Source organism: Mytilus galloprovincialis, chromosome 3 (genome assembly GCF_965363235.1).
Source record: "Mytilus galloprovincialis chromosome 3, xbMytGall1.hap1.1, whole genome shotgun sequence".
NCBI classification, from domain to species: domain Eukaryota; kingdom Metazoa; phylum Mollusca; class Bivalvia; order Mytilida; family Mytilidae; genus Mytilus; species Mytilus galloprovincialis.
The window spans coordinates 39,271,978-39,299,182 of record NC_134840.1 but is presented as its reverse complement, the minus strand read 5'-3'; the positions used below and the strand labels follow the sequence as shown (position 1 = coordinate 39,299,182).

The 27,205-nt window shown below is 31.0% G+C and overlaps 1 protein-coding gene across 11 annotated transcripts; it reads right to left on the bottom strand.

The window, feature by feature from the left end:
* Positions 1–165: 165 nt before the first annotated feature.
* Positions 166–24,119, bottom strand: LOC143067903 (uncharacterized). Of its 11 annotated transcripts, none has more exons than XM_076241520.1 (11): positions 19,340–19,498; positions 18,744–18,872; positions 17,441–17,567; positions 16,533–17,006; positions 14,937–15,115; positions 10,755–14,468; positions 6,093–6,221; positions 4,433–4,559; positions 3,667–4,140; positions 2,114–2,292; positions 166–1,191 (listed from the first exon to the last, which is right to left on the bottom strand). In XM_076241520.1, the coding sequence occupies exons 6-11, from the start codon at positions 10,812–10,814 to the stop codon at positions 655–657; spliced, it is 1,506 nt and encodes a 501-aa protein (XP_076097635.1). In that variant the 5' UTR covers positions 10,815–14,468; positions 14,937–15,115; positions 16,533–17,006; positions 17,441–17,567; positions 18,744–18,872; positions 19,340–19,498; the 3' UTR covers positions 166–654. The 11 variants fall into 9 exon arrangements, 8 of the variants coding, with proteins under 8 accessions (XP_076097637.1, XP_076097636.1, XP_076097641.1 ...); XR_012976059.1 differs by having other exon boundaries at positions 6,128–6,221; XR_012976058.1 differs by lacking the exon at positions 19,340–19,498 and adding an exon at positions 22,925–24,119.
* Positions 24,120–27,205: the final 3,086 nt, after the last annotated feature.

Here is a 27,205-nt window from a genome sequence, read left to right as displayed (position 1 = left end):
TAATTCCTAAATCGATTAAATGATTAACAATGTAGTATTGTGCTCATAATAACAACACTACTGTTCACACACCTTTCTATAAAACCCAGTTAAACTTAATGTACTTTAAGCATGAACAATATTTACCCCCTCTCAATATCTAAATATTGTCAAATAAAAACAAGATTTAACTGTCAGCAATTTTTAAATTGTCATATTATTTTTCACGTCCATTAACAAAACAATTGGGGAACATGATTGTCTATCAGATTTTAAAACTTTAAAGCCACTAAGATCACCAAAAAGATGAAGTGGTACATATTTTGTATTTTTGTTATAAATTTTGTCTGCTTCCTCATTTCAACGATGCAATTTATTCTTTCCTGCCATCCCTTCTTATTTCATCCTTTTCGCTCTCTATAAGAAGATTGACATAACTTTGACAAATATTCGTTATTGTGTATTGTTTTACAGTTCATGTCATTTCTATCGTAAATTATGGGATATTAAAGTAACATGATATGTTAAAAGTATACATTTAGTTAAATCTATTTTTCTCAATGTAATTATTGTTATCTTTGATATCTGTTTCGTGTCGTCTCATCATTTTTTATTGTTCAATAGTGTTCAGCTTATGCAGTCATTGAAGATATATCAAAAAATAATTCGGAATTATTATTTCTGCTTTGTCTTACGTTTAGTTTGCGCAAATTGCAGATCATCAAAAAATAAGCGGAAGCTATCCATCCCCATTTTCCAGTAGAGACTGCCAAATTCTGATTCTTGTGAATCTTGGGTTGAAATGAAAAGTGCGGAATTATTAAACTTATAAAACTTTTTGAATGGCACTTTTGCACTTCGTAAAGCATCAAGAACAAGTGGTTCGTTTCCATCTGCGAATGTTACAAAGACGTAGATATTGTTCACACAATCTTGATCAAATATGGATAAAATTGCATCAAAACTACTGATCTGCGGAGATGTCAATCGAACCAGTGGTGCCTGCACAACAAAACAAATCCCATCTAAATACATATTTCCTTGACTTGTGTTAATGAACTCCCTGATTTTATCAACGATATCTATATCTCTGACTAAATCACGAGTATTTCCAAAGCCTGGGGTGTCTACTATTTGTAAATCATAATCCAGATTACTACCACTCAATGAGCTGACAGTATAACTTGTAATCCATTCAGTTTGTGACTTAGTCTGAAATGAAGAAACAAATGATCTGCATTACTGCAAATGAATTCGTTACACATTCGTATGGCAAGCAGTCCTCGTTAAAGCTATGTCTACACAACTTGTTTTCACAACTTAATACAAAAGAGGGACGAAAGATACAATAGGGACAGTCAAACTAATAAATCGAAAATAAACTGACAACGCCATGGCTAAAAACGAAAAAGACAAACAGACAAACAATAGTACACATGACACAACATAGAAAACTAAAGAATAAACAACACGAACCCCACCAAAAACTAGGGGTGATCTCAGGTGCTTCGAAAGGGTATGCAGATCCTGCTCCACATGTGGCACATGTCGTGTTGCTTATGTGATAACAAGTCCGGTCAATAGTCTAATTCGGTAGGTCACATTCATGAAAGGGAAGGGGATTTGCAATGTAGATGTAAATATATCAAATTGAGACTCAATAAACTTCTTAAAGAAACTAAGAAATTAGCCTTATCATCTCCTTTATTTAATGTCAGTCAATGAATTGGCATATTCATTTTTCAATTCCGTGATTTGGTGGAATTTACCTGTGTTTTCCCCCAAGTTTTGCTGATATCTAATTCAAACATAGCTTACAAAACATTTGGACCACCACACAAACTTTACGAAGACATCTGAAATTTACTTCCAATTAGTTTTGAAAATTATTTGTTCCAACTGGCTAACAGAAAAGTTTGTGAAGATTGTTTTTTGGGAATTAGCATATAGAATGCAGAGGTTAAGTAACATAATATAGCAAATTGTACTCAGTTACATCTATGACAATTTTGTGTCTTTAGGCGTATATTAAAGAAACAAATAATTTACATCATATAAGACATTTCTTAAGACACAACTTTCTCAAAATCTCCCAAGACATTGGTAATAACTTGCTATGAATATAATTTTTCACCTGATCAGTGTATCTTGTTTTTTCAGCATCCGACAATTCGACCATCGTTAATCTGAAGTTATCGTCCCAGGAAACACCGAAAATGTAATTAATCATTCCATCAAGTAGTGTACTTTTTCCTGATCCTGTAGCTCCGAGAAGCATTATAGTTTTCCCAGTTATGCCTGGTATCTCTTTTCCTGGTAAATATACAAACTGCACTTTGCATGTACTGATACAATTGTCATGTCTTATGTTTTCTAAACTATCTATTTGTAAACAGTATCTTGTAGAACATATATTGTTGTGAATACTATGTTTGAGTGACAATGAAAACATTCCCAACATGTTGATAAAATGTTATTTATCTTTTTTTCAATAATTATTTAGACTTTTATAGCGACAATATCAAACGTAATTTACAGCACGTACATTTTTTTCTAGTTTCCACCTGTCTTAGCTTAATAGTTTCTTCTCGTGAATGGTTCTTACTTTGTTTTTATAAAATTATAGATATTAAGGTTTTCATCTTCTTCATACTATAAGAAGAATTCCTAGTAGTTTAACAAAAATACTGAACACCAAAGCAAATATTTGAAAAAGTCCATAAAAAGCTGAAAAAAAAACAATCTCAATGAAACAATTGAACAAGTGAAAAACAACTGCCATATTCTGACTTGGTAAAGGCATTTTCTGAAGAAAATATTAGGTCAATCCTGGTTTTATAACTAGCCAATTAAAACCTGTCTGTTGTATAACATTTGTCTACAGTTTCGTTATATTAACAAAATTGGATGGGCAACCCAAACGGACATAATTTGTTTATGTGACAATAATCGAGATTCAGCAGTCAAAAATGTGTAAAATATAAACAAACAATACGGAGGGTCAATTGTTTCTTTCTTTTATTTAATGTAATTAGGTTCTATGTCCCCTAGTTAAGCCTGTCGCGGCATAATCTAATGTTGATATTTTTTTTTAAATATTCTAGTCCGAATTCCTTCTGGTGAGCATTTCTTAAAAATAAAAATAGAAAAATTTTACTATTCACAAAATATGGATGTAAACCTTCTGATCGAAAAGCATTCACAAACAAGAAATCCACTACGAATGTTCAAACATATGTAATCGTTTGCACAATTTTAAAACCAGGACTGTATATTTAAGACTGTAGATGTCACTTCAAATAATAACAACCAAGAAAAGACAGTTATCTGTTATATAAATACTGATTATTTGTTTGAAAAATTGGAATTATTATCTTCCTAATGAGCTTGTTAATAGTATGCACACGAATACAGAAGTTTTTTCAAAAATATCACGATGCATTCCAAAATTTTGATTGTTATCATTACACACTGCAGTTATTCATAAATAAAAGTTTATTATTTATATCTTCCTTAACAGCGCTTCAAAGTTCCTTCATCTGAGAAGAATACACAAAATGTCAGCCTGATGTCAGGATACAAAGTATTACTTTTTCAGATAGAATTTTTAATTGAATATTACTAAAAGGAAACGTCTTAATGTTTAGTCGTTCTGTCAAAATCCTCGATAAAAGATTATTTACTTACCAAAATGGTATTTCTGTGTTTTTGCTGCATTATTTGTACCACCTTTAGTTTTTTGGAATGGAATTTTATAACGTTCTGGATCTGAATGTCCTAATCTCTTTGCTGAAGCTTTAACATGGTGTGCTAGGGATGGCTTAGTTTTGAATTCGACTGCTGGGTTGCTGAATGATCCATCCTCTCCATCTCTGTCAACAGTACAAATCTTAAACTCGTATTGAGTATCACCTTTCAGGTAATTTACTGTATAAACTGATTGCTTACTTTTAGTTTTGACAGATTTCCATCTTGAACTTCCCATAATGCATTCTCGGTAGACAATTTTATACCCATTGATAGAACCATTTATTTCATCTGGTTCTGTCCACGAGAGCATAATACTGTTACTATAACAAATCAAACAAATAAGGTCACTCGGTGACGGTGAAGGTTCCAAAAAATCCGAACCATTTTCAACTGGTGCCATTGCATGGGTAGCTGTCAATAGAAAATAATTCACTTGTGCACATTTATTGAGGATTTGTAATTTTAAATGATCTTATAAGCTGATATAAAATTTAATGTTTTATTTTCAATTATAACGAATATTGCTTCATATATGACATTTATGCTTTTAAAAGTAAAACCAAAAGATAACCCTACCGTCGCAACTACGTACATAAGCAATGTTGACAAAAATAACCCACAATAACACCTTTGTTACACAAACGTCTGTTGATATCGAATCATCTTGCAGAAAGTCAAATACTATATATACATAGTAACCTACCGGATAATGTGTCTTCATACTTATACCGAGTAGCTGAATCAGGCTTGGAGTGTTTAAAGGGACAGCCTGGTCGTGTACAGCCAGATGGTTGAGTTTCATGAAAGCAGGGTATAAGTTCCCGTTTTTTCTGTAAAAGAAATGATAACTGAGACAAGGGTAGTCGTACTTAAATACAAGTCGGATGTTCTTTGGCTATTCATCATAAAGGAAACATACATTACAAGAATGTTAAACTGTACTGATTTTACAAAATGAATCTGGTGTGTGATTTCTTTCTTTTTGCACCAAAATAAGATAGCGTACCATTGGCAGTAGAGTTGACATACGTCACAGTTCGGCGGAGAACAATTTTGCGCATTGATAGGACATTTCAAGAAAAAAATTGGACGTTTTAGTCAATATAGGTTGAAGTGAAATATCAATTCCGATTTAAGTCTAATGTTTTAACGAAAAGTGAAATAATCAATGCCAATTTTACACCACTGGGTTGATGCCATTGCTGGTGCCGTTTCGTCCCCTAGGGTATCACTAGCCCAGTAGTCAGCACGTCGGTGTTGACATGAATATCAATTATATAGTAATTTTAATAAATTTCTAGTTGACAAAACTTTAAATTTTTCGAAAAACTAAGGATTTTTTTTTTATGTCAGGAATAAATTACCTTAGCCGTATATGGCACAACATTTTTTTGAATTTTAGGTCTTCAATGCTCTTTAACTTTGAACTTGTTTGGATTTCTAACTATTTTGATCTGAGCGTCACTGATGAGTCTTATGTAGACGAAACGCGCGTCTGGCGTATTAAATTATAATCCTGGTATCTTTGATAACTATTTAGCGACAGAAATTATAAATAATAAATCATGTCATAAAAATACAGTACTAAAATTCTTAAAAGGTAATTGAAATGTTAAATTGTAAATGTATGTACCATTGAACGTACGTGAAAGGCTCTTTATATACCCCTTGTACCAGATAGTTCATAAAATTGAGAAAGGAATTGTTCTTTCTCTTCATCATCAATAGACCGAAGAGCTTATTCATCGGTTCTTCATAATATATGTGGTTGTTTGTAATATGCTAATTTCCAGAACTTCCAGAAGAAATAAAAATAGCCGGATGACTTTGGCCCTTACATGTCACACTTTTTTTCTATTTATAGCTAACCAAATTGCTAATGCAAACAACATACTCATCAACCCAGTCTAAATTAATGTTCATGGTTTTAGCATGTTGATCGGAATTTCAATCAACCATATAATCTTTTGCTAAAATGTCCCCTTCTTGTTTAAAAATGATCGCTCAAATGTCCTGCGCCCTCACACTTCAATCCTTCGCATTGTTGTTTGCCTTTGTATACTATAGTGTGTGATTTGAATGACTTCCAATTGTTCAAGACATTTGTTATACACTTTTATGGACTTAATATAAATTAGATATATCGTGTGTGTCATGCAATTCCTCTGTCATCTTAATTAACAGGATAACCCTCCTAAAACAGATAACATGACATAAAAATTCAGGAAGTATCTTTATCTGTGTACTTTTACATTGAGCTATAATTACAGTCATAACTTAGCTTCCAGGAACGATTTTATAGATAGAAAAAAAAACGTTTCCCTAACTGATAGCGATATCAAGAAATATAAGACTCTGTTTACCTGTTGTTGTTTTACTACTGAATGTCTATATTTACAATTTGATTTGGTGCATCTCCCTTTCTGCCAAAATTTACACGTAACGAAACAGGATACTGCTGGTTCGCTATGTCTGTAAGGACATCTATCTCTCTAAAAATAGAAACTAAATTTTGAACTATAATTATTACAACCAATTATGTTGTGCTTGTTTAATTTTAGGGTTTGAACCGACAAGCTGAGAAGAAGCACTGAACACTATTATTTTAAAACAGTTTAACATTTTAATAACAGGAGTATTAGAAGAAGAAATAAAAAAAAGCTTGAAAAATCATATACAAATGATTAAATTAGTCTTCAAACAGTTCAACTGAGTATTCTACTGCTGAAAAGAGCAAATAGGGGGATAATAAAAAGAACAATGTAATAAAATAAAGAACGAAAGGCTATGAAGAGTGCAATCAGAATGCATAAGTCGAATATAAAAAAAAAATCAACACAACAGACAAAAAAAAAGAAAAAAGGAAATGACAAAACAGAACACACTTCACCGAAATATTGATCAAAACCCACCCAAAATCTTATTTACAAAAATCATTTCTATAGCAACATTAGAACAGCACCTGTACTGTTTTCTTCCGTATGCCAAAAATATCCCCCAATTTATACAACATTCCAGGATATATGTTTCTTATCAAAATTTTCTTTATAGAGGGTAGCTACTTAACCAATATTTCAAGTTGTTTCGTTTAATAATCACAAACAGATTTTTATTAACAGATAGAGAGCACTGTGTCACAGATGCATAAGGATACGTTTATGTGTTGTTCCTCTTCGATTTCGTTACATGTTCATGACTTTTCGGCGGATAAGATCAAATGTTTCATGTTACTGGGAACAACACTAGAGAAGAGGGAACAACTACCCATTTTTCTGGAGTACATGCAATAGCCTTCGATTTATCATCTGGGTCTAACGTAATATAAATATTGATATTAAACTGTAATCACTTATAGCAAAGTAGGATAATCAGTATCTTATGAGGGTTTATATCAAATCATTGTTCTAATGTTGCTATAGAAATGATTTTTTTTAAATAAGATTTTGGGTGGGTTTTGATCAATATTTCGGTGAAATGTGTTCTGTTTTGTAATTTTCTTTTTTTTCTTTTTTAAATGGGGAAATTTTTACGAATTTATATATAAGTAAGTTTTATCCCTATACGAAAATTAACTGTGATTATCATATAATCCATTCAAAATAACATCTCTTACGAGACTTCGAGAAAATCAAGCAATCACTAGTTAACGAATCACACGCATAATATATATAAAAAAAACAATAAGAAACGATGTTAAGGATGTACTTAGGTGAGGTTAGGTAAACATTAATAAATTAATAAATTAAAATTGATACTATAAGCTGGTAGAGCATCAAATAAGGATAAAGATAAGCTTAAAATATTGATAGGTCATGGACCTCCTTTTCGAGATATTTGAGATTTTAAATATGGCGGGAAAAGGCTGACTCAGACTTTTACCTTATATTTGCATTGGTATTATTTGGGTCTCAAAACAAAGGAAAGAAAATCAAGAATCTTCTAAAATTTTGGTAAATAACCTTTCATGAGCTATTAAGTCTTATATGAAAAAATAAATGGGTGTTATGGGGCAAAATATTTTACATTGTATTGTATGGAAAAACACCAAGGAGTCCGAACATTTGACACAAATTCGAAAACCTCACCTAAGTACATCCTTAAGTGACTTCCTTTATGATAACAAAAATAAAATATAGCAGTACCTTTTCATATCCTGAACTAGTGTTGCAGTAAAAGTGACAATCATTTCCAAAAGCAGACATCACTCCTTATGCATTAAATGATAGCATTCGAATACATACGCATATACAAACATAAATAGTGAGACAGATAAACACATAAACACATATAAATTCGTACACGAAACTGCCGATCTTTAAGTCGAATTTAAATACCCGGGTACTTAAACAAAATATGTGATTGTGTAAATATATCGTCGTGAGTAACACCATACTTTTTGGAAACAAAAAAATCACGTTTCGGTTTCAATATAATTAAACATGAAAAATTTAATCAAAAAGCTAGGGTCATCTTGTTACCGTGATATTGATACTGCCAACGTTAATCTGAATTTGGTACACTGATCTTATGGCTAATAATATGATAAATATTATTTCGAAACACGATATATCTGACTATATCGGATATTAAGGGGGCGTCGTTGACCGAGTGGTCTACGTAGTCGAAGTATTGAATATACAGTCAACCCTGATGTTGTTAGTTCAAGGTTTTCTGAAGGTAGATGGTTCTCATTGGGCACCCTGGCTTCCTCTACCAATAAACACTGTCGATTCCGATGGTGTCGAAAGTCTCGAAAAGGTCAATATCCAATGAACAAATAATTGACTACTTCACCTTATCTATTCGCCTGTAGACCAGCATGTGAAAAATCACAAAATTGCAACGAACGAAAATCTATGAGAAGTGGATCCAGGATTTTTTAAATTGTTTAAAAAATCAACCAAAGAGGGACGTACGACCTATATACTCATTTATGATTCCGCTTCTAACTTTATCGGCTCATTAACTCATTAATAAAAAAAAAAAACTGACAACGCCATGTCTGAAATTGAAAAAGACAAGCAGACAAATAATAGTACACAAGACATAACATAGAAAACTAAAAACTGAGCAACACAAACCCTTACTTAAACTGGGGGTGATCGCAAGTGCCCCGGAAGGTTAAACAGATCCTGCTCCACATGTGGCACCCGTCGTGTTGCTCAAGATTTTGTAATTGTTTAAGTGCTATCCTATCCACTGACGAACACACGATTAAAGACAAAGAAATATGTATTGAGATTTCTCTACACTTTACACAATTTTTTCCCATGATAGTTTAAACTTAAAATAATAGATTATTAGAATAAGTTCAAATTTGTTTCATTATAAAACAATATGGACAGTGAAGTTTAAAATATTGTCCGTAATATGAACAAATCATAGTTTGTAAAAAAAAAAAAACAAAAAAAAAAAACACGCTGATTCTTACAAAGAGTCCGCTACTATATGTTTTAAAACTTTTGATGATAATTTGATACTTTTTTGGTGAATATGCTATTCATCAGATGAGACAACCAGCTTTATTACTCTTCAACTCAACTTAATCCTACTGGAAATTCAATATGCGGCAGATGTCTTATATTTTCTCCTTATGGGAATTAAAGGAGGAAAAGTAGTTGCAGTTATCGCATTGCTTACACATAGAAAACAAGAGGCTCGATTGAGAAGTAAACTTGACTTCAAAAAAGTAATGACTTGGATTGTTCCATTTTGAAAATTTAATTTTTATAGAAACATTCCAACAACACCGGGCTCTTTATATATGTTAGCGGCAATAAGTGAAATTAGGCATTAAGCTTAAATCCTAGGCAATAAGCTAACGCCTAGGCAGTAAGTCTATTGCCTAAATGATGTTAGGCATTAGTCTTAAATCCTGAAAAATGTGTGCAGGCATTAAGCTTAATGCCTAAAATATAAATGCGAGTAAAAAAAAGACATTTATTTATTCAAATAAAAATATATTTGTTACATAATAACAATATGAGAACTGTGGACTGTTTATCGAAACTATCCTTTTATCCGGTCCTACAAGATATTCTTAGGGACAGAAATTAGGATAAAGTTGTGACCGACTTACGACATGTCTCAGCATGCACATCGAAGCCATCTGAGGATTATTTTAGCTAGGATGTCCCAACCGCTGTCCTATGTATTGACGTAAAAGAAAATAGCAAATGAAAAATTGAAATATTGTATACAATTTAACCAACAATTATAATTCAAAAACCGATTCATTATTAGAAAATAATTATAAGTTTTATAATTTAAGGGTAATAAATAATTTTAATATAATTATATTTGTACATTTAAACTCTTTGAAACAAAAAAAATAGTCCAAAAAATATAACTTTTTTATATTAGAATTGAACAAACTAATCGTAAATAGTTAAAATTAAAAATATAATCGTGCATCTTTCATATAAATACTGAGTATTTCAAATATTTTATTTTATTACTGCAATTAACATACGTTTTGATATATGCAAAAGAAAAAAATCTAATTTTACTGATGCAAAACTACAAGGCCCAGTTCCATCCTTAATATAAAAAAAGAAGATGTGGTATGATTGCCAATGACACAACTGTCCACAAGAGACCGGAAATAAAATCACTAATGAATTAAAATATGTTATTTATATTAAAACGCATCAATTAATAATTTAAAAATACAAATATGGTCGGAAATTAATAATATAACAAATATAGCCTTTGTATGAGGTCAATACAGGATATATCGACCAAAAGAAGTATATAGAGCTCGGACTTCGTCCTCAGTCCATCTACTTCTTTCAAGTCAATATATCCTTGTATCAACCTCATACAAAGGCTGTATTTGTATAATATTATCCCCAGTAGACTAGTAGAACATTAAATGTGATTGACATACAATTCGGAAAATCATCAATATACGGGACAAACAATCACCAATTAACGCCTAACGCCCATAATATATCAATTAAAATAACATACGATATTATTAAAAGTGACTTCCTTTATGATAAAAGTAAATAATATGGCTATACCTTTTCACATCCTGAACTAGTGTTGTAGTAATGATGACAATCATTACCAAAAGCAGACATCTAATGGTCAGACAGATAAACACAAAAACGCTTATAAATTCTTTAACAAAACTGTGCCGATCTATAAATCGTACTTTAAATACCCGGATATAAAAAATATGTAAGTGTGTATTTTTTTATCACTATTAACAACATACTTTTTGGAAACAATAAGAATTCAAGTTTCGTTTTCAATTTAAAAATCAATTTAATTTAAACTTGAAAAGTGTAGTAAAAGGTTCATCTTATTTTCGAGAGATTTATGCTGCTAACTCGTATGAATTTGGTCTACCCTGGAACTTTTACAATTTATATATATATATAATATTCTAGGTCAACCTAATGGCCGCAATCCAACATAAAAAAATTATTTTAAAACACAATACCTGTCACTAAATCAGATATTATGCGTTCTGATCAAACAAAATTAGAAGCAACGAGGACAGTTTCTGGAGATTTTCTTGAAATTCGTCAAAAAAGCAATTTCTAATGCACAAATGATTGACTTCATGACCTTATATATTCGTCTGTAAACCAAGATATGATTGTGATATCTCTTTACAAAACAATCAAAATAAGCAGCGAAAAAAAAAATAAAGGAGGCAAATACAAGTTTTTAAAAGAACACATAATTGCAGAAACCTAAAAATAATTTTGACGATTTTAAGGAAAAATATAAACCGATCATATATGCCCTGTATACATTTACCTTTGAATCCTCTTTTAACTACTGTATTTTATCAAACTGTGAACTTTGGACTAAACATTATTCATTGGACATACTTGGATTATAAACTTACAAATCATTCGAAATCAACAAACTATAGAGTATATATTTGTAGTATCTGACTGCAGGTTTAACTTTTGTATATTTGTAAAATAAGGAAAAAATTATTTTTTTCAAATGTTTTTTACTATCTTTTTCTACGATGGTGTTAATTAAGTCGAACACTTATACAAATAGTTTTTTTCACGTTGTCATCTCAAGTCATTGGTATTTGTAAGTTAAAAATGTAATTAGGGAATTACTGATTATAAATAAACGACTTGTACATTTTAATAACGCAGTTTTTGTATTTTTCAAAAGTAAATGATATAATCTTAAATAAGAATATACTGTAAATTTAAGACGATACCGTCGTGTCAATCTTATAATGATGTATTTCCAAGTTGGTACAAGTGGTAAAAAATAGATTTTTATACCAATCGAGACATGTCAAAACAGCATTAAAATTTGAGAAACTTAAATTAAAGTTTAAAAGCGTAATATCATAGATATTTGAATTAGACATAAAAATATATAAAGTAATCGAATTAACGTGTCCTTAGAGTAAATTCACGTTCGATTATTTATTTAAAGAGACATTTAACAATGATTAATAAAGTCCTCCACTTTTTCTTGGCAATAGACCACTTCACTACAAACAATGTTATTTTAAAATTGTATCCGTATATTTCTATCGGAGATTGGAAACAGGTGCAAAGAATTACTAGTTAATTGAGTTCTACTAAGCCTGCATCAATAAACCTCGAATTCAACACCGTATACGTAGATTTTTAGTCGTAAGTCTCAGTATGATTAAACTGTATTTACGATAACCACTCTCCAACAAAATATATGATCAGATATGACTTCACTGTCACTTTGAATGTAAATTTTCTAGTTTTATACAGAACATTTCTTCAAATGTATCAGGATAATATATATTCCACAGTCCATAGCACAGCAGAGCTTGCATTTACTTTCTTGATAGGGGATTGCTTCATACAAGATAGCTACTGAAACAAGGGTCATAACAATAAAGTTGACGTGACCTTTGATTGTTTTACAGACGCTATCACGACTTAATGGATCGTTACCGAGTTTCTGTCACAGACTATGTAGTTCTTACATTTGTCCTAGCTAAAATGAAAGCCTGTGATCGGTCAGTTTTTCCAGCTTTTGATCTTCTTGAGAACCACTGAGCATATGATAGCAAAGTTTCTGGTTGAGCTTATATTTTGCGTTTGAACATATTTATTTTAGTTTACATAAATAATTCGTAGATCAATTAACTGATTTAAAAATGTAGTAGTGTGCTCATATAAAAAAAAACACAACTGTTCACATATATTTATATAAGACCCAGTTATACTTAATGTACATTGAGCATGAAAAAAAACTATGGTCAAACTTAAACAAGATTTAGTTTAGTTGAGTCATTGATTTTAATATAGTTAAAAAACTTTTCACGTCTACTAACAAAGCTATTAGGGAAAATGATTGTCTATCAGGTTTCAAAACTTAAAGGTCATTGAAATCACCACAAGGATAAAAAGTAAAATGCCTAACATTGAGGGAAATGTAAAACGGAAAGTCCCTATTCAAATGGCAAAAAACAAATGTTCAAACACATCAAAAGAATGGATAAAAACTGTCATATTCCTGATTAGGTACAGGCATTTTCTTTTGTAGAAAATGGTGTATTAAACCTGTTTTTTTAAGCTAGCTAAACCTCTCACTTGTATGACAGTCGCATCAAAGTTCACAACAATGTGTGAACAAAACAAACAGACAAATAATAGGTAAAACTTTCAAAAATTGGGGTATAACAGTCAACATTGTGTTATAATCTTAATCACTATAAAAACAAACAAAAATGTAAAAGAAACACAAAAAGTCAAATAGATAAAATTATAGATGTTTCTCTATTTAGTCATAAATTTTGCCTTTTTTATCTCATTTTTACGAAAAACCTTTTTCTTTCCTGTCAACCATATTTTATTTCATCCTTTTTGCAATGCACATCTGATTGGTTCCGGAACAAAGGTCTGCTTATCTTTACCAACTCGTGCTAGGACATATTTACCTTTTAACTCTTCATAAGATCGTTTTACTTTCACTAAATAGGTTTTGCAGTACACCCCATTTTATTTCTGTTTTCGGTTATGGAATATGAAAAGTGACATGCTATGTTACAAGTATACAAGTATACAGTTGGTGACGTCAGTCTTAGCAGATAAAATTATTTTTCTCATGTGAATTATTGTTATCTCTGATGTCTGTATCGTGTCGTCTCAGATTTTTATTTAACTGTTCAATAGTGTTCAACTTATGCAGCCATTTGGATATAATTATTGAATTTGTTATTTTTGCTTTGTTTTCTGTGAGCTTTTAGTTTGTGCACATTGGAGATCATAAAAAAATAAGCGAAAGCTTTCCATCCCCATTTTCCAGTAGAGACTGCCAAATTCTGATTCTTGTGAATCCTGGGTTGAAACAAAAAGCGCGGAATTATTAAACTTATAAAACTTTTTGAATGGCACTTTCGCACCTTGTAAAGCATCAAGAACAAGTGGTTTGTTTCCATCTGCGAATGTTATCAAGACGTAAATATTGTTCACAAAATTTTGATCAAACAAGGATAAAATTGCATTAAAACTACTGATCTGTGGGGTTGTCAATCGAACCAGTGGTGCCTGCACAACAAAACATAGCCCATCTAACTTCATATTTCTTTGACCTTCTCTTGATTTAATGAACTCCTTCATTTTATCTACGATGTCTATATCTCTGACTAAATCACGAGTATTTCCAAATCCTGGAGTGTCTACTATTTGTAAATCATAACCAAGATTACTTCCACTCATTGAGCTGATGGTATAACTGGTGATCCATTCAGTTTGTGACTTAGTCTGAAATGAAGAATCAAATGATCTGTATAATTGCAAATAAATTCGTTACACATTCGTATGGAAAGCAATTCTCGTCAAAACTATGTTTACGCAACTTGATTTCCATGAAAGTACAGAATGGAGACGTTAAAATATCAAATTGAGACTTAAAAAACTTTTTAAAACACTTAGAGCTCAGTCTAATAACTTATTTTTATTTCTTTGATTTCAGTCAATGTATTTACGTAAACAGTTTTCCATTCCGTTACCGACTGAAATTGTTTGGAAATATTTTTTTTGGTGGATTAGCATATATAATGCAGAGGTTAGGCAATATATATAGCAAATTGTCATCGGATACTTTGGACATCTTTAGACATATATTAAAGAAACAAATAATTTAAGATCATATAAGACATTTATTTAGATACAGCTATCTCAAAATCTCCCAGGGCAATGGTAATAATTTGCTATGAATGTAATTTTCACCTGATCAGTGTATCTAGTTTTTTCAGCATCCGACAATTCGACCATCGTTAATCTGAAATTATCGTCCCAGGAAACACCGAAAATGTAATTAATCATTCCATCAAGTAGTGTACTTTTTCCTGATCCTGAAGCTCCAACTAACATTATAGTTTTCTCACTGCTGCCAGGTATCTTTTTTCCTGGTAAATATACAAACTGCTCTTTGTATACAGATTCAATTTTCAGGCCCTATGTCTACTAACATATTCATTTGACAACTTTTGTAAACAATATTTTGTAGAATATATTGTTGTGCATATTGTTTTCGTGTTACAACGAAAACATCCTCAACATGCTGATAAAATGTTATTAATCTTTTTGATACTTTTTAGAATAGTTCATAACGACAATAGCAAACGTAATCTACAGCATGTACACCTTTTTTTTATTTCCACCTGTCTTAGATTAATGGTTTATGCTCGTAAATGGTTCTTTCATTGCTTTTGTAAACTAAATATATTGCGATTTTCATCATCTTCACACTGTAAGAAGAACTTTTTGTAGCTTAACCAAAAAGGTATAACAAAAATACTGAACTCCAAGGCAAATAGGCACATTCAAAAAGTCCATGAAAAGATTAAAAAACAAACTATCAAACAACGGAATAAGTGAAAACAACTGCTATATTCTTGATTTGGTACAGAAATACATGTATTTCGAACGAAAATAGTAGGTTAAACCTGGTTTTATGGCTCGCTAAACCTTACTACTGTATGCTGTTGTTTGTTTATAGTTTCGCTATATTGACAAAATTGGGTGAGCAACCCAAACATACACAATTGGTTAATGTGACAATAATTGGTATGCAGTAGTCAAAAATCTGTAAAATATAAACTAACAATAGAGAAGATCAATTGTATCTTGCTTTTATTTGAGGTATTTAAGGTTCTTAATCTGCTAGTTATGTCTGTCTCTTCATCATTTAGTGATGGTATTATTTTTAAAATATACAAGTCTGGTGAGATTTCTTGTTAAAAATAAAAATAGATGAATATTAATGATAAAATTTTACTTTCTCCCAATATGGATGTAAACCTTTTGATCGAAAAGCTTTCATAAACAGGAAATCCACTACGAACGCCCAAGCACATGTTACCATTTTTCAATTTTAAAACCACAACTGTATATCTAAGATTGTATAATGTGTTCCTCCATCGGCGACAATATTAAAATTTATGATTCATAATAACAACTAGGAAAAGACAAGTATTTACCATTTGTTATTGCATATAAAATATTATTCTATTGAGCTTGGTGATAGTATTCACACAAATTCAGAAGTATTTACGAAAAAATGACAGAAAATATCACGCTGTGTGTCAAAATTTTGATTGTTATTAAAACACACTGCAGTTATTCATGAATACAAGTTAAATATTTATACATCCCATCACAGCGCATCAAAGTTCCTTCATCTGTACAGGATACACTAAAGGCCAGCTCAATGTCGGGATAAATAAAATATAACTTTTCCTTACATACGTTTTAAATGATTATTAGACACATGTTAATGCAAGATGTTCGGTCAAAATCCTCGACAAAATATTATTTACTTACCAAAATGGTATTCCTGTGTTTTTGCTGCATTATTTGTACTACTTTTTATTTTTTGAAATGGAATTTTATAAATTTCTGGATCTGAATGTCTTACTCTCATTGCTGAAGCTATAACATGATTTGCTAGAGATGGCCCAGTCTTGAATTCGACTGATGGATGGCTAAATGATCCTTCCTCTCCATCTCTGTCAACAGTACAAATCTTGAACTCGTATTGGGTATCACCTTTCAAGCCATTCAATGTGCAAACTGTTTGTTTACTTTTAGTTGTGGCAGATTTCCATCTTGAACTACTCGTACTGTATTCTCTGAAGACAATTTTATACTCATTGAAGTTACCATTTGTGTTATCTGGTTCTGTCCATGACAGCATGATACTGTTACTAGTACAAATCAAACAAATAGGGGCACTCGGTGACGATGAAGGTTCCAAAAAACCAGAACCAGTTTCAACTGGTGCCATTGCATGGGTAGCTACATGTCGAAAGAAAATAATTCACTTACGCATATTTTTTTAAAATTTGTTATTTCGAATGATATGAAAATTTAAAATAATCAAAACAATTGTAAGAAAAATTGCTATTTTATGACATTCATTCTATTCAGAGTAAAATAATAAGGAAAAACTACTGTTCTTCATCTTAGCAACTACATAACGATGGACTTCATTATAATATGATTAAAAAACATTATGATGTTGGAGCAAAAAATTCACTACAACTTTATCAGTTTATAGTATATACAACCACACGATCATTGAATGAATAAAGATTAAGAAGCCATTAGTCATTTTGACAATCTTACCTCATAGTGTGTATTAATAACAAATATTGACACACAAAAATACCCATTCGTCACACAAACATCTGTTGATATCAAGTCATATTGCTGAAAGTCAAATAACCTACCGGATAATGTATCTTCATACTTATACCGAGTGGTTGGATCAAGCTTGGAGTGTTTAAAGGGACAGCCTGGGCGTGAACAACCGGATGGTTGGGTTTCATGAAAGCAGGGTATAAGTTCCCGTTTTTTCTGTAAAAGAAATAACCACTGAGACAGAGGTAGTCCTACTTAAATACAAGTTGAATATTTCATTGGCTATTTATAATAAAGGAAACATACATTATAAGAATGTTAAACTGTATTCGTTTTACAAGATGCGTTTAGTGTGTGGTTTCTTTTTATGTAACAAAATAAGATAATGAACCAATGGCAGAAAACTTAGAATACGTCACAGTTGGATAAGGACATTTTAGCGAAAAATAGCTGACGTTTAAGTCATTTTATGCAAAAGTGAAATATCAAAACCATTTTAGCTTCAGATTTTTTATCAATTTTTACAAAAATTGAAATAATCAATGCCAGTTTTATCGACGGAAATTATAAATAATGAATGATAAATTTTAAAAGAGGACAGCACAATATAGAAAATATTGTGTTAATCAAAATACAACGCTAAAAGTGTGTAAAGTTAATTCAAATGTTTAATTGTAAATGTGTGTAACATTTAACGTACAGGATGTACTATTGATATACCCTTTGTTCTAGGATGTTCGGATAATTCCGATAGGAATTGTTCCATCTCTATGTCTTCATTATACTAACGAGTAGATTCATCGGTACTTAAAAAAAAATTGTTGTTTTTACTTTTGTAAATGCAAACAACTTAAACAATAACCCAGCCTAAAAGAGGGGCGAAAGATACCAGAGGAACAGTCAAACTCGTAAACTGAAAATAAACTGACAGCGCCATGGCCAAATTGCTGTTCTTGGATTTTAGTACGTTAATCAGGATGTCATTAAACAAGCTAACTTTTCACCAAATTGTCCCCTCCCAGCTTTTTTCGCTCAAATGTGCTGCGCCCTGAAAGTTTAATCTTTCCCATTGTTGTATAAGCTACCTTAACATTGTATTGTGCGTGATTTGACTGAATACCAATCGATCAAGCCATTTGGTATATACTTTTATATATGGACCTTATGTAAATTATATATATCGTATGTGTCATGCAATTCCTCTGTCAACTAAATTAACAGGGGGGGGGGGGGGACAGATAACATGACATTAAAATTTAGGAAGTATCTTTATCTATGTATTTTTACATTTTGCTATAACTTCAGTCATTTCTTAACTTCTGGGACCAATTTTATAGATAGAAAAAAGTTTCCTTTACTGATAGCGATATTAAGTAATCTTAGACTGTTTACCTGTTGGTGTTTTACTACTGAATGTCTATATTTACAATTAGATTTGGTGCATCTCCCTTTCTGCCAAAAGTTACACGTAACGAAACAGGATATTGCTGGTTCGCTATGTCTGAAAGGACATCTATCTCTCTAAAATAAAATCAAAATTTTGAACAACACTACAGAAGAGTGAACAACTACACATTCTTCTTGAGTACCTTGACTACGTAATATAAATCAATATCAAACTGTCATCACTTACGGACTATGATATGTCTTCTTTTTATTATTTTGCGTTTACTAACATGATGTGATTAGTATAGTCCTTTCAATATCATTTTTTTTTATAGAAAAAGGAGATACTCGGTATCTTATTAGGGTCTAAATTAAATCATTACCATACCTTAAATGGGGAAATTGTTAGAATTTGTATCCAAGTAAAAATTTTGCCTATTGGGAAATTAACTGTGATTGTCATATATTTCATTCAGACCAACATCTCTTATACGGGACTTCGAGAAAATCAAGCAATCACTAGTTCACACGCATAATATATGAACAATAAACAATAACATACGATGTTAAGTGACTTCCTTCATGATAAAATATAGCAGTACCTTTTCACATCCTGAACTAGTGTTGTAGTAAAAATGACAATCATTTCCAAAGGCAGACATCACTCCTTATGCATTAAATGATAGCATTCGAATACATACGCATATACAAACATAAATAGTGCGACAGATAACACATAAACACTTATAAATTTGTACACGAAATTGTGCCGATCTATGAGTCAAATTTAAATACCCGGATACTAAAACAAAATATGTGATTGTGTATTTTTTTTTTTTTTTTTCACGCGTGACACCATACTTTTTGGAAACAAAAAGAATCCAAGTTTCGGTTTCACTTAAAATGAAACTTAAAAATTTTATCAAAACGGGTCATCTTGTTACCGTGATATTGATACTTCCAACGTTAATCTGAATTTGGTCCACTCACTTTATGGGTAATATAATGTAATAAATATTATTTCAATTTGATATTATTAGAACTATATCGGATATTTAGGGAGCATCGTTGACCAAGTGGTCTAAGTAGTCGAACTACTGCACCATGTGTACGGATAGCCAGTCAGCACTGATGTTGTTAGTTCAAATCCCGCACGGGGCAGATACATAGGACTCCAATTTTAATTTACAAGAATTGTCAGGTTACTTACTGAAGGTAGATGGTTACCACTGGGTACTCCGGTTTCCTCCACCAATAAACACTGAATGTTGCTTTAAACACAAATCAATCAATCAGGTAATATGCGTCAATATATCAAAATTTTATACAGTTTCTGACGAATTCGATGGTGTCGAAAGTCCTTATAAGGGCAATATCCATGAACAAATAGTTGACCTCTTCACCTTATCTTTTCGCCTTTGTTCACGCATCATTATCAATATTATTAAATTTAATGCAACCGTCGTACAAGTGAGAGGTTTAGCGCTGTAAAACCAGATTCAATCCACTATTTTCTACATTTGAAAATGTCTGTACCAAGTCAGGAATATGACAGTTGTTGTCCATTTGTTTGATGTGTTTTGTCATTTGATTTTGCCATGTGATAGGGACTTTCCGATTGAATTTTCCTCGGAGTTCAGTATTTTTGTGATTTTACTTTTTAGACCAGGAAATGAATAGGATTTTGCTTTGCCAAAAAAGTCACAAAAAAAAAAAGCAGCGAACGCAAATCTATCAGGAGTGGATCATGGATTTGTTTTTAAGGATGTTATTCAAGAAAACAACATATCTTGGACGAATTTATTTTTTAAAAATACGCCTTTGATATACCTTGATTATAATTAAGATTGATTCGAAATCTTCAAGCAATACAGTATAAACTCATTAACTGTATACTTAATATCTGACCGTAGGTTTAATTTTGGTACTATATTTGTAAAATAATGTAAAAATCATTTTGTTAAACTGTTTATCTTGCTTTTTACTTTGATGCCTTTTCAATTGAAATTGGTTTCTTTACGATGTCAACTTAAGACATTTGTTGTTGAAAGGTTCAGAAGATAAGAAAATGGGAATTCCCTGATTAAAAATAAACTACTTGTAACTTTTCGCTTAGTTTATATTTCAATAATATGTGTCTGTATTATTATTTGGTTCTAGTTAAAACGATCAGATGCAGTCAACATAGTCACCAAACTTTTAATTGACCAGTGAAAAAACAACACCGTAATATCGGGTTGTGAGATTAAAGGTTAAATTATTGTCAGCTTCATTTTGTTTTCTAAAACAGTTCTATTGTGAAACAATAACGTTCCCTTGGCGTTTAAGTTAATGCACGTTAATAAAAAAAGACGTTAACATAAAAAAAAAAATAGCCAAACGTAGTTTTGTTTGCAAGTCAAGACCTACAAGAGACCGTATTATACATACAAATGCTCATATAAAATGCGCAAAACTGAGAGAAATGGGCATCTCAGGCTCATCCGCAGCTATGGTTTGCTGGTCTTAATGTGCATTTCCCTTCAAATTATAAAACAGTGGAAGGAAGCTTGGAATTAGATGGATAATATTGTTGTGTATGAAACAATGTTGCGCCTATCAGTCGTCGATGTTTAGTTAATAAACGGAAATAATTATACATATCCACTGTAAATATACCTCTGAATATACTCTTGTAATCGGTTGTTTGCTATCCTTTCCAATGAAGAAAAACAAAATAAAGACAAACAGTTAAGTTCTCAAAAGAACTTCTCTACACTTTACGTCACAATTTTCTTCTCATGATAGTCTAAACTCAAAATAAAAAATTGTTAGAATAAGTTCAACTTTGTTTCATTATAAAACCGTATGGACAGTGAAGTTTAAAATATTATCCTGAGTTCGAACAAATCATAGTTTGTTAAAACAAAACACGTTAATTCCAACAAATAGTTCACTACCACCAAAAAACCTTTAATATTTTTGATAGTTTGATACTTTTTTGGTGAATATGCAAATAAGGCAACACGCTATATTACTTTTCACCTAAACTTATTCCTTTTGGCAATTGAATATGCGGAAGATGTCATACATTTCCTCCCTGTAAGAAATACAGATAGAACACACATAGAAAGCAACAGAAGGCTTGATTGAGAACTAAACTACAAAAAAAATAATAACTTGGATTGTTCCATTTTGAAAATTTAATTTGTATAGTAACTTTCTAACAGCACTGGTGCTCTTTTCTTAAACATGACCTGGCTATCCCCCAAATAATACAACATACAGTGTACCAGGATGTGTGTTGTAGCTTCTTTAATTATATTTTTATTTGTTATGTTTATTAGTCACCATCAGCTCCTTATTAACATCTAGATTCATCTAAATATATTTGTCGTTCCACTCTGATTTATTTTTTTTGTTCATGACTTTTCGGCGGATAAGACTTTTTCAAATATTAATTGTTACCATGGACAACACTATTGAAGAGGGAACAACTAACCATTCTTCTGCAGTACGTGCATTAAAATCAGGTTTATTATCAGGGTCTTACGTAATATAAAAAAAGTAATATCAAACTGTAATCACTTAAGGACTCATCATATTGCTTTTCTTTTGGTCTTCGTGTTGTCTTTCCTTTACGACTTTATGACGTGATAGGTCCGTTCTTTTTTAAATTTTAAAGGAAAATGTGATAATCAGTCTGTCTTAGTAAATATTATCACTAGTAAGGGACTTTCCTTTTTGAATTTTCATCGGAGTTCAGTATTTTTGTGATTATACTTTTAACTGTTATTGTCAGACATTCAGTTCGGAAAAACAAATCTTAACGGGCTTTGGGAACATCAAACAATCACCAATTAACGCCTTTCACCCATAATTAAATTTACTGTTTACAAATTTTTGAATTTTTTGAATTACTAAGGCTTTTCTACCTCAGGCATAGATCACCTTAGCTGTATTGGCAAAACTTTTAGGAATTTTGGTCCTCAATGCTCTTCAACTTAGTACTTTATTTGGCCTTTTTAACTTTTTTGGATTCGAGCATCACTGATGAGTCTTTTGTAGACGAAACGCGCGTCTTGCGTATATACTAAATTTAGTCCAGGTATCTATGATGAGTTTATTTTTTATCAAAATAACATACGATGTTATAATAAGTGACTTCCTTTATGATAAGTTAAAATTAAAAAAAAATATAGCTGTACCTTTTCACATCCTGAACTAGTGTTATAGTAAAAGTGACAATCATTTCCAAAAGCAGACATCAGTCCTTAATGCATGTATTAAATGATAGCATTCGAATACATATACATATAAATAAGTAGTTAGACAGATAACCACATAAACGCTTATAAATTCTTACACGAAACTGTGCCGATCGATAAGTCGAACTCTACATTGTAAATCCCCGGATATAAAAAAAATTATGTAAGTGTGTATATTTTTGTCACTATCAACTACATACCTTTTGGAAACAATAAGAATTCAAGTTTCGCTTTCAATTTAAAAATCAATTAATTCAAAGTTGAAAAGTGTATCAAAAAGGTTCATCTTATTTTCGAGAGAGATTGATGCTGCTAATGCATACGAATTTGGTCTACCCTGGGACTTTTACATTAATATATTATATCGTAGGTCTACTTAATGGCTTCCACCCAACATAAAAAAAATCTTTTAAAACACAATACCTGTAGCTAAATCAGGTATTATGCGTTCTTATCAACAAAATTAGAAGCAACGAGGACAGCTTCTAGAGATTTTCTTGAAATTCGTCAAAAAGGCAATTTCTAATGCACAAATGATTGACTTCATGACCAGATATATTCGTCTGTAAACCAAGTTATGATTGAGATATCTCTTTACAAAACAATCACAATAAGCAGTGATAAAAAAATAAAGGAGGCAGATCCAAGTTTTTTAAAGACCGCATAATTGCAGACACCTAAAAATAATTTTGACGATTTTATGGAAAAAAATAAACCGATCATATATGCCATGTATACATTTACCTTTGAATCCTCTTTTAACTACTGTATTTTATCAAACTGTGAACTTTGGAATATTCATTGGACATACTTGGATTATAAACTTACAAATCATTCGAAATCAACAAACTATAGAGTATATATTTGTAGTATCTTACTGCAGGTTTAACTTTTGTATATTTGTAAAATAAGGAAAGAATTATTTTTTTCAAATGTTTTTTTCTATCTTTTCTGTGATGGCGTTAATTAAGTCGTACACTCATTTTCCCTTATACAAATAGTTTTTTTCACGTTTTCCTCTCAAGTCATTGGTATTTGTAAGTTTAAAAAAATGTAATTAGGGAATTACTGATTATAAATAAACGACTTGTACATTTTAATAACGCAGTTTTCGTAATTTCACAAGTAAATGATATAATATTACTAGTATATACTTAAATTAGGATATGCTGTAAATTTAAGACGATACCGTCGTGTGAATCTTATAATGATGTATTTCCAATTTTGTACAAGTGGTAAAAAATAGATTCTTATGCCAATCGAGGCAAGTCAAAACAGCATTAAAATTTGAGAAACTTAAATTAAAGTTTACAAGCGTAATATCATAGATATTTGAATGAGACATAAAAATATATAAAGTAATCGAATTAACGTGCCCTTAGAGTAAACCACGTTCGATTATTTTTTTTAAAGAGACATTTAACAATGATTAATAAAGTCAAACCCCCTTTTTCCCCTCCACTTTTTCTTGGCAATAGACCACTTCACTACAAACAATGTTATTTTAAATTGTATCCGTATATTTCTATCGGAGATTGGGAACAGGTGCTAGGAATTACTAGTTTATTGAGTTCTAAACAATAGAAACAGTTTAAGCATAGTATTACTATGATAATTTTGATACCAATTATATCAAAGAAAAAATAACTGAAAAAAGTGAAGATAAAACACTGTAAAAATATTTGTTTGTGAACTATTAGATAAATAAACCAACTGAAAAGTGGAATGTATGTAGAGTTAAAATATCCTACATCTGTGAAGTGTAAACCTCAGTGCAAAGTTGATCGTAGTCAACAAATTTACTGCAATGCTATTCTGTACTTAAATTTGACAATAGATTCTAAATCAAATATAAAGTAAACTCAAAGAAAATGAATATGAATTGTGAGCCTAGAACTGTTACATTGTTTCAGAATACATTCCATTATTGTTGACTAAAACTGAGTTATGTGGCATATAAGAGGCTCTCAAGAGCCCGCTTTGCTCATCTGTAATATTTTGCTTAAATCTTTCATCAATGATTATTTTTGGTTTACAACATATATTAAGGAGTGGCATAATGTCATTTAAACTAACTTTGTATCTGTCATATTTTCTTTAAAAGCCAAAGAATGCATTTTACCCTACCCATCTTTCATTTTAGCAAAACTGGCTATGTTTCTTGAAGTACAGGGAAACTAAATACAAAATTTATACTAGATACTATGAAACTCATTCAGCCTAAGTTTGGCTGAGATTGATTCATCAGTTTCAAAGTAGAGGATATTTTTTAAAGTAAGCAAACTAGATGACCAAATTGTGACATATTGACTTTAAAATGCTATAACTCCTCAAAGGGTCTATTGACAGTTTTGATCATATCAAAACTTATTTGTAGATCCTACTTTGATGAACATTTTTGCTGTTTACAGTTTATCTGTATCTATAATAATAAACAAAATAATAACTGAAAACTGCAAAATTCATAAAAATTACCAATTTACTGGCAGGAACCAAACAATGGGTTGTTAGATTCATCTAAAAGATTCAGTGCTGAGAGAACATGACTAAATAAACCATTTCACATTTGCTTTAAATATAAATGCTTTAGTTTTTGAGATATAAGCTAAAAAGTGGATTTTACTCCTTTGTTCCATATTTAGCTATGACGGTAATGTTTTTTGAAGAAACAGAAAATAAAACACAAAATTTATTCTGGATATTTCAAGGATCATAGAGCTTTAGTTTGTTTTTTTCTGAGTCGAAGATTTTTTAAAGTTAGAAAACATGTTGTGTAAAATTGTCCTTAAAGGGCAATAACTCCTTGAGTGGTCAATTGACAATTTTGGTTATATAACTTAGTTGTAGATCTTACCTTATCTATAATAATATTCAAGATGAAAACCAAAAACTGCGAAAATTCTTTAAAATTTACAAATAAAGTGGTAGCAACGCAACAATTGGTTATTAGATTCATCTGAAAATTTAAGGCCTGACAGAACTTGACCTAATAAACACTTTTACTCCAAATAGATGCTTTAGTTTTTGATATATTTTTCAGCATTTTACCCCTATGTTTTATTTTTAGCCATGGCAGCAATATTTATTTTCAAAAACAGAAAATAAAACATAAAATTTATTCTATATATCCTAAGGATCCTTCAACTAAAGTTTGGTTGGAATTTGTCAGTAGTTTCAGAGAAGATATTTGAAATAGTTCACACCGGACGGACGGCAACGGACGCCAAGAGAGATGGCAAATGCTCATATTTCACTTGGAAAGTGAGCTTAAAATGGGAAGTAAATGTTTGTTAAGCTACAAAAAAAACTGAAATAGTAAATTATTGTTGATACGAAATCAACACAAGACAAAAATAGCAAAAAGAAAATTCCTGAACTACAATTACTTAATACTTCTCCTGTCAACAACTGCTGGTATGCAATCAAATGAACATTTATATATTCAACGGCATATGCTGCATATCATACACCAAACACCTGTAGTATGTACTTCTTCTTATGTAAACATAATTCAAAATAAACTTTCAACTACATAAACATAAACAAGTTGTCAATCATCTTAATAACATGTTATAGTATTTTTTTGCATGCCTTTATGAACATTAATTTTACTGTTCAGTCTGGTTTTTGATGAAATCAATTTGGCATGGCTCTGTACTTATACATCCCATCCTCGTGTTATTGTTCTATAATATTATTTGTATTCTTGTCTTTCATTTTTGATAATGTGCTTTTTTATATGCCTTTTTGTGTTACTTTTTAACATATAAAGCGGCTCTGTACTTTTACATCCCATCATTTAGTTATTGTTCTATGATTTTTGTATTCTTGTCGTTCATTTTTGCTTATGTGCTTTGTCTATATGCCTTTTCGTGCTTCTGTTACATATTTGTTTGTTTTTATATTGATTAAGATTATAGACATTGTTGAAAGCTGTACCCCTAAATGTAACATTTTACCTATTACGTCTGTTTGTTTTGTTCACACATTGTTGTCAATATAATGGAAAAAGATGTGACTGTCATACAAGCGAGAGGTTTTGCTAGCTGTAAAACCAAGTTTAATCCACGATTTTCTACATAAGAAAATGCCTGTACCAAGTCAGGAATATGACAATTGTTATCTATTCGATTGATGTGTTTGAACTTTTGATTTTGTTATTTGATCAGGGACTTTCTGTTTTGAATTTTACTCGGAGTTCAGTTTTTTTTGTGATTTTAC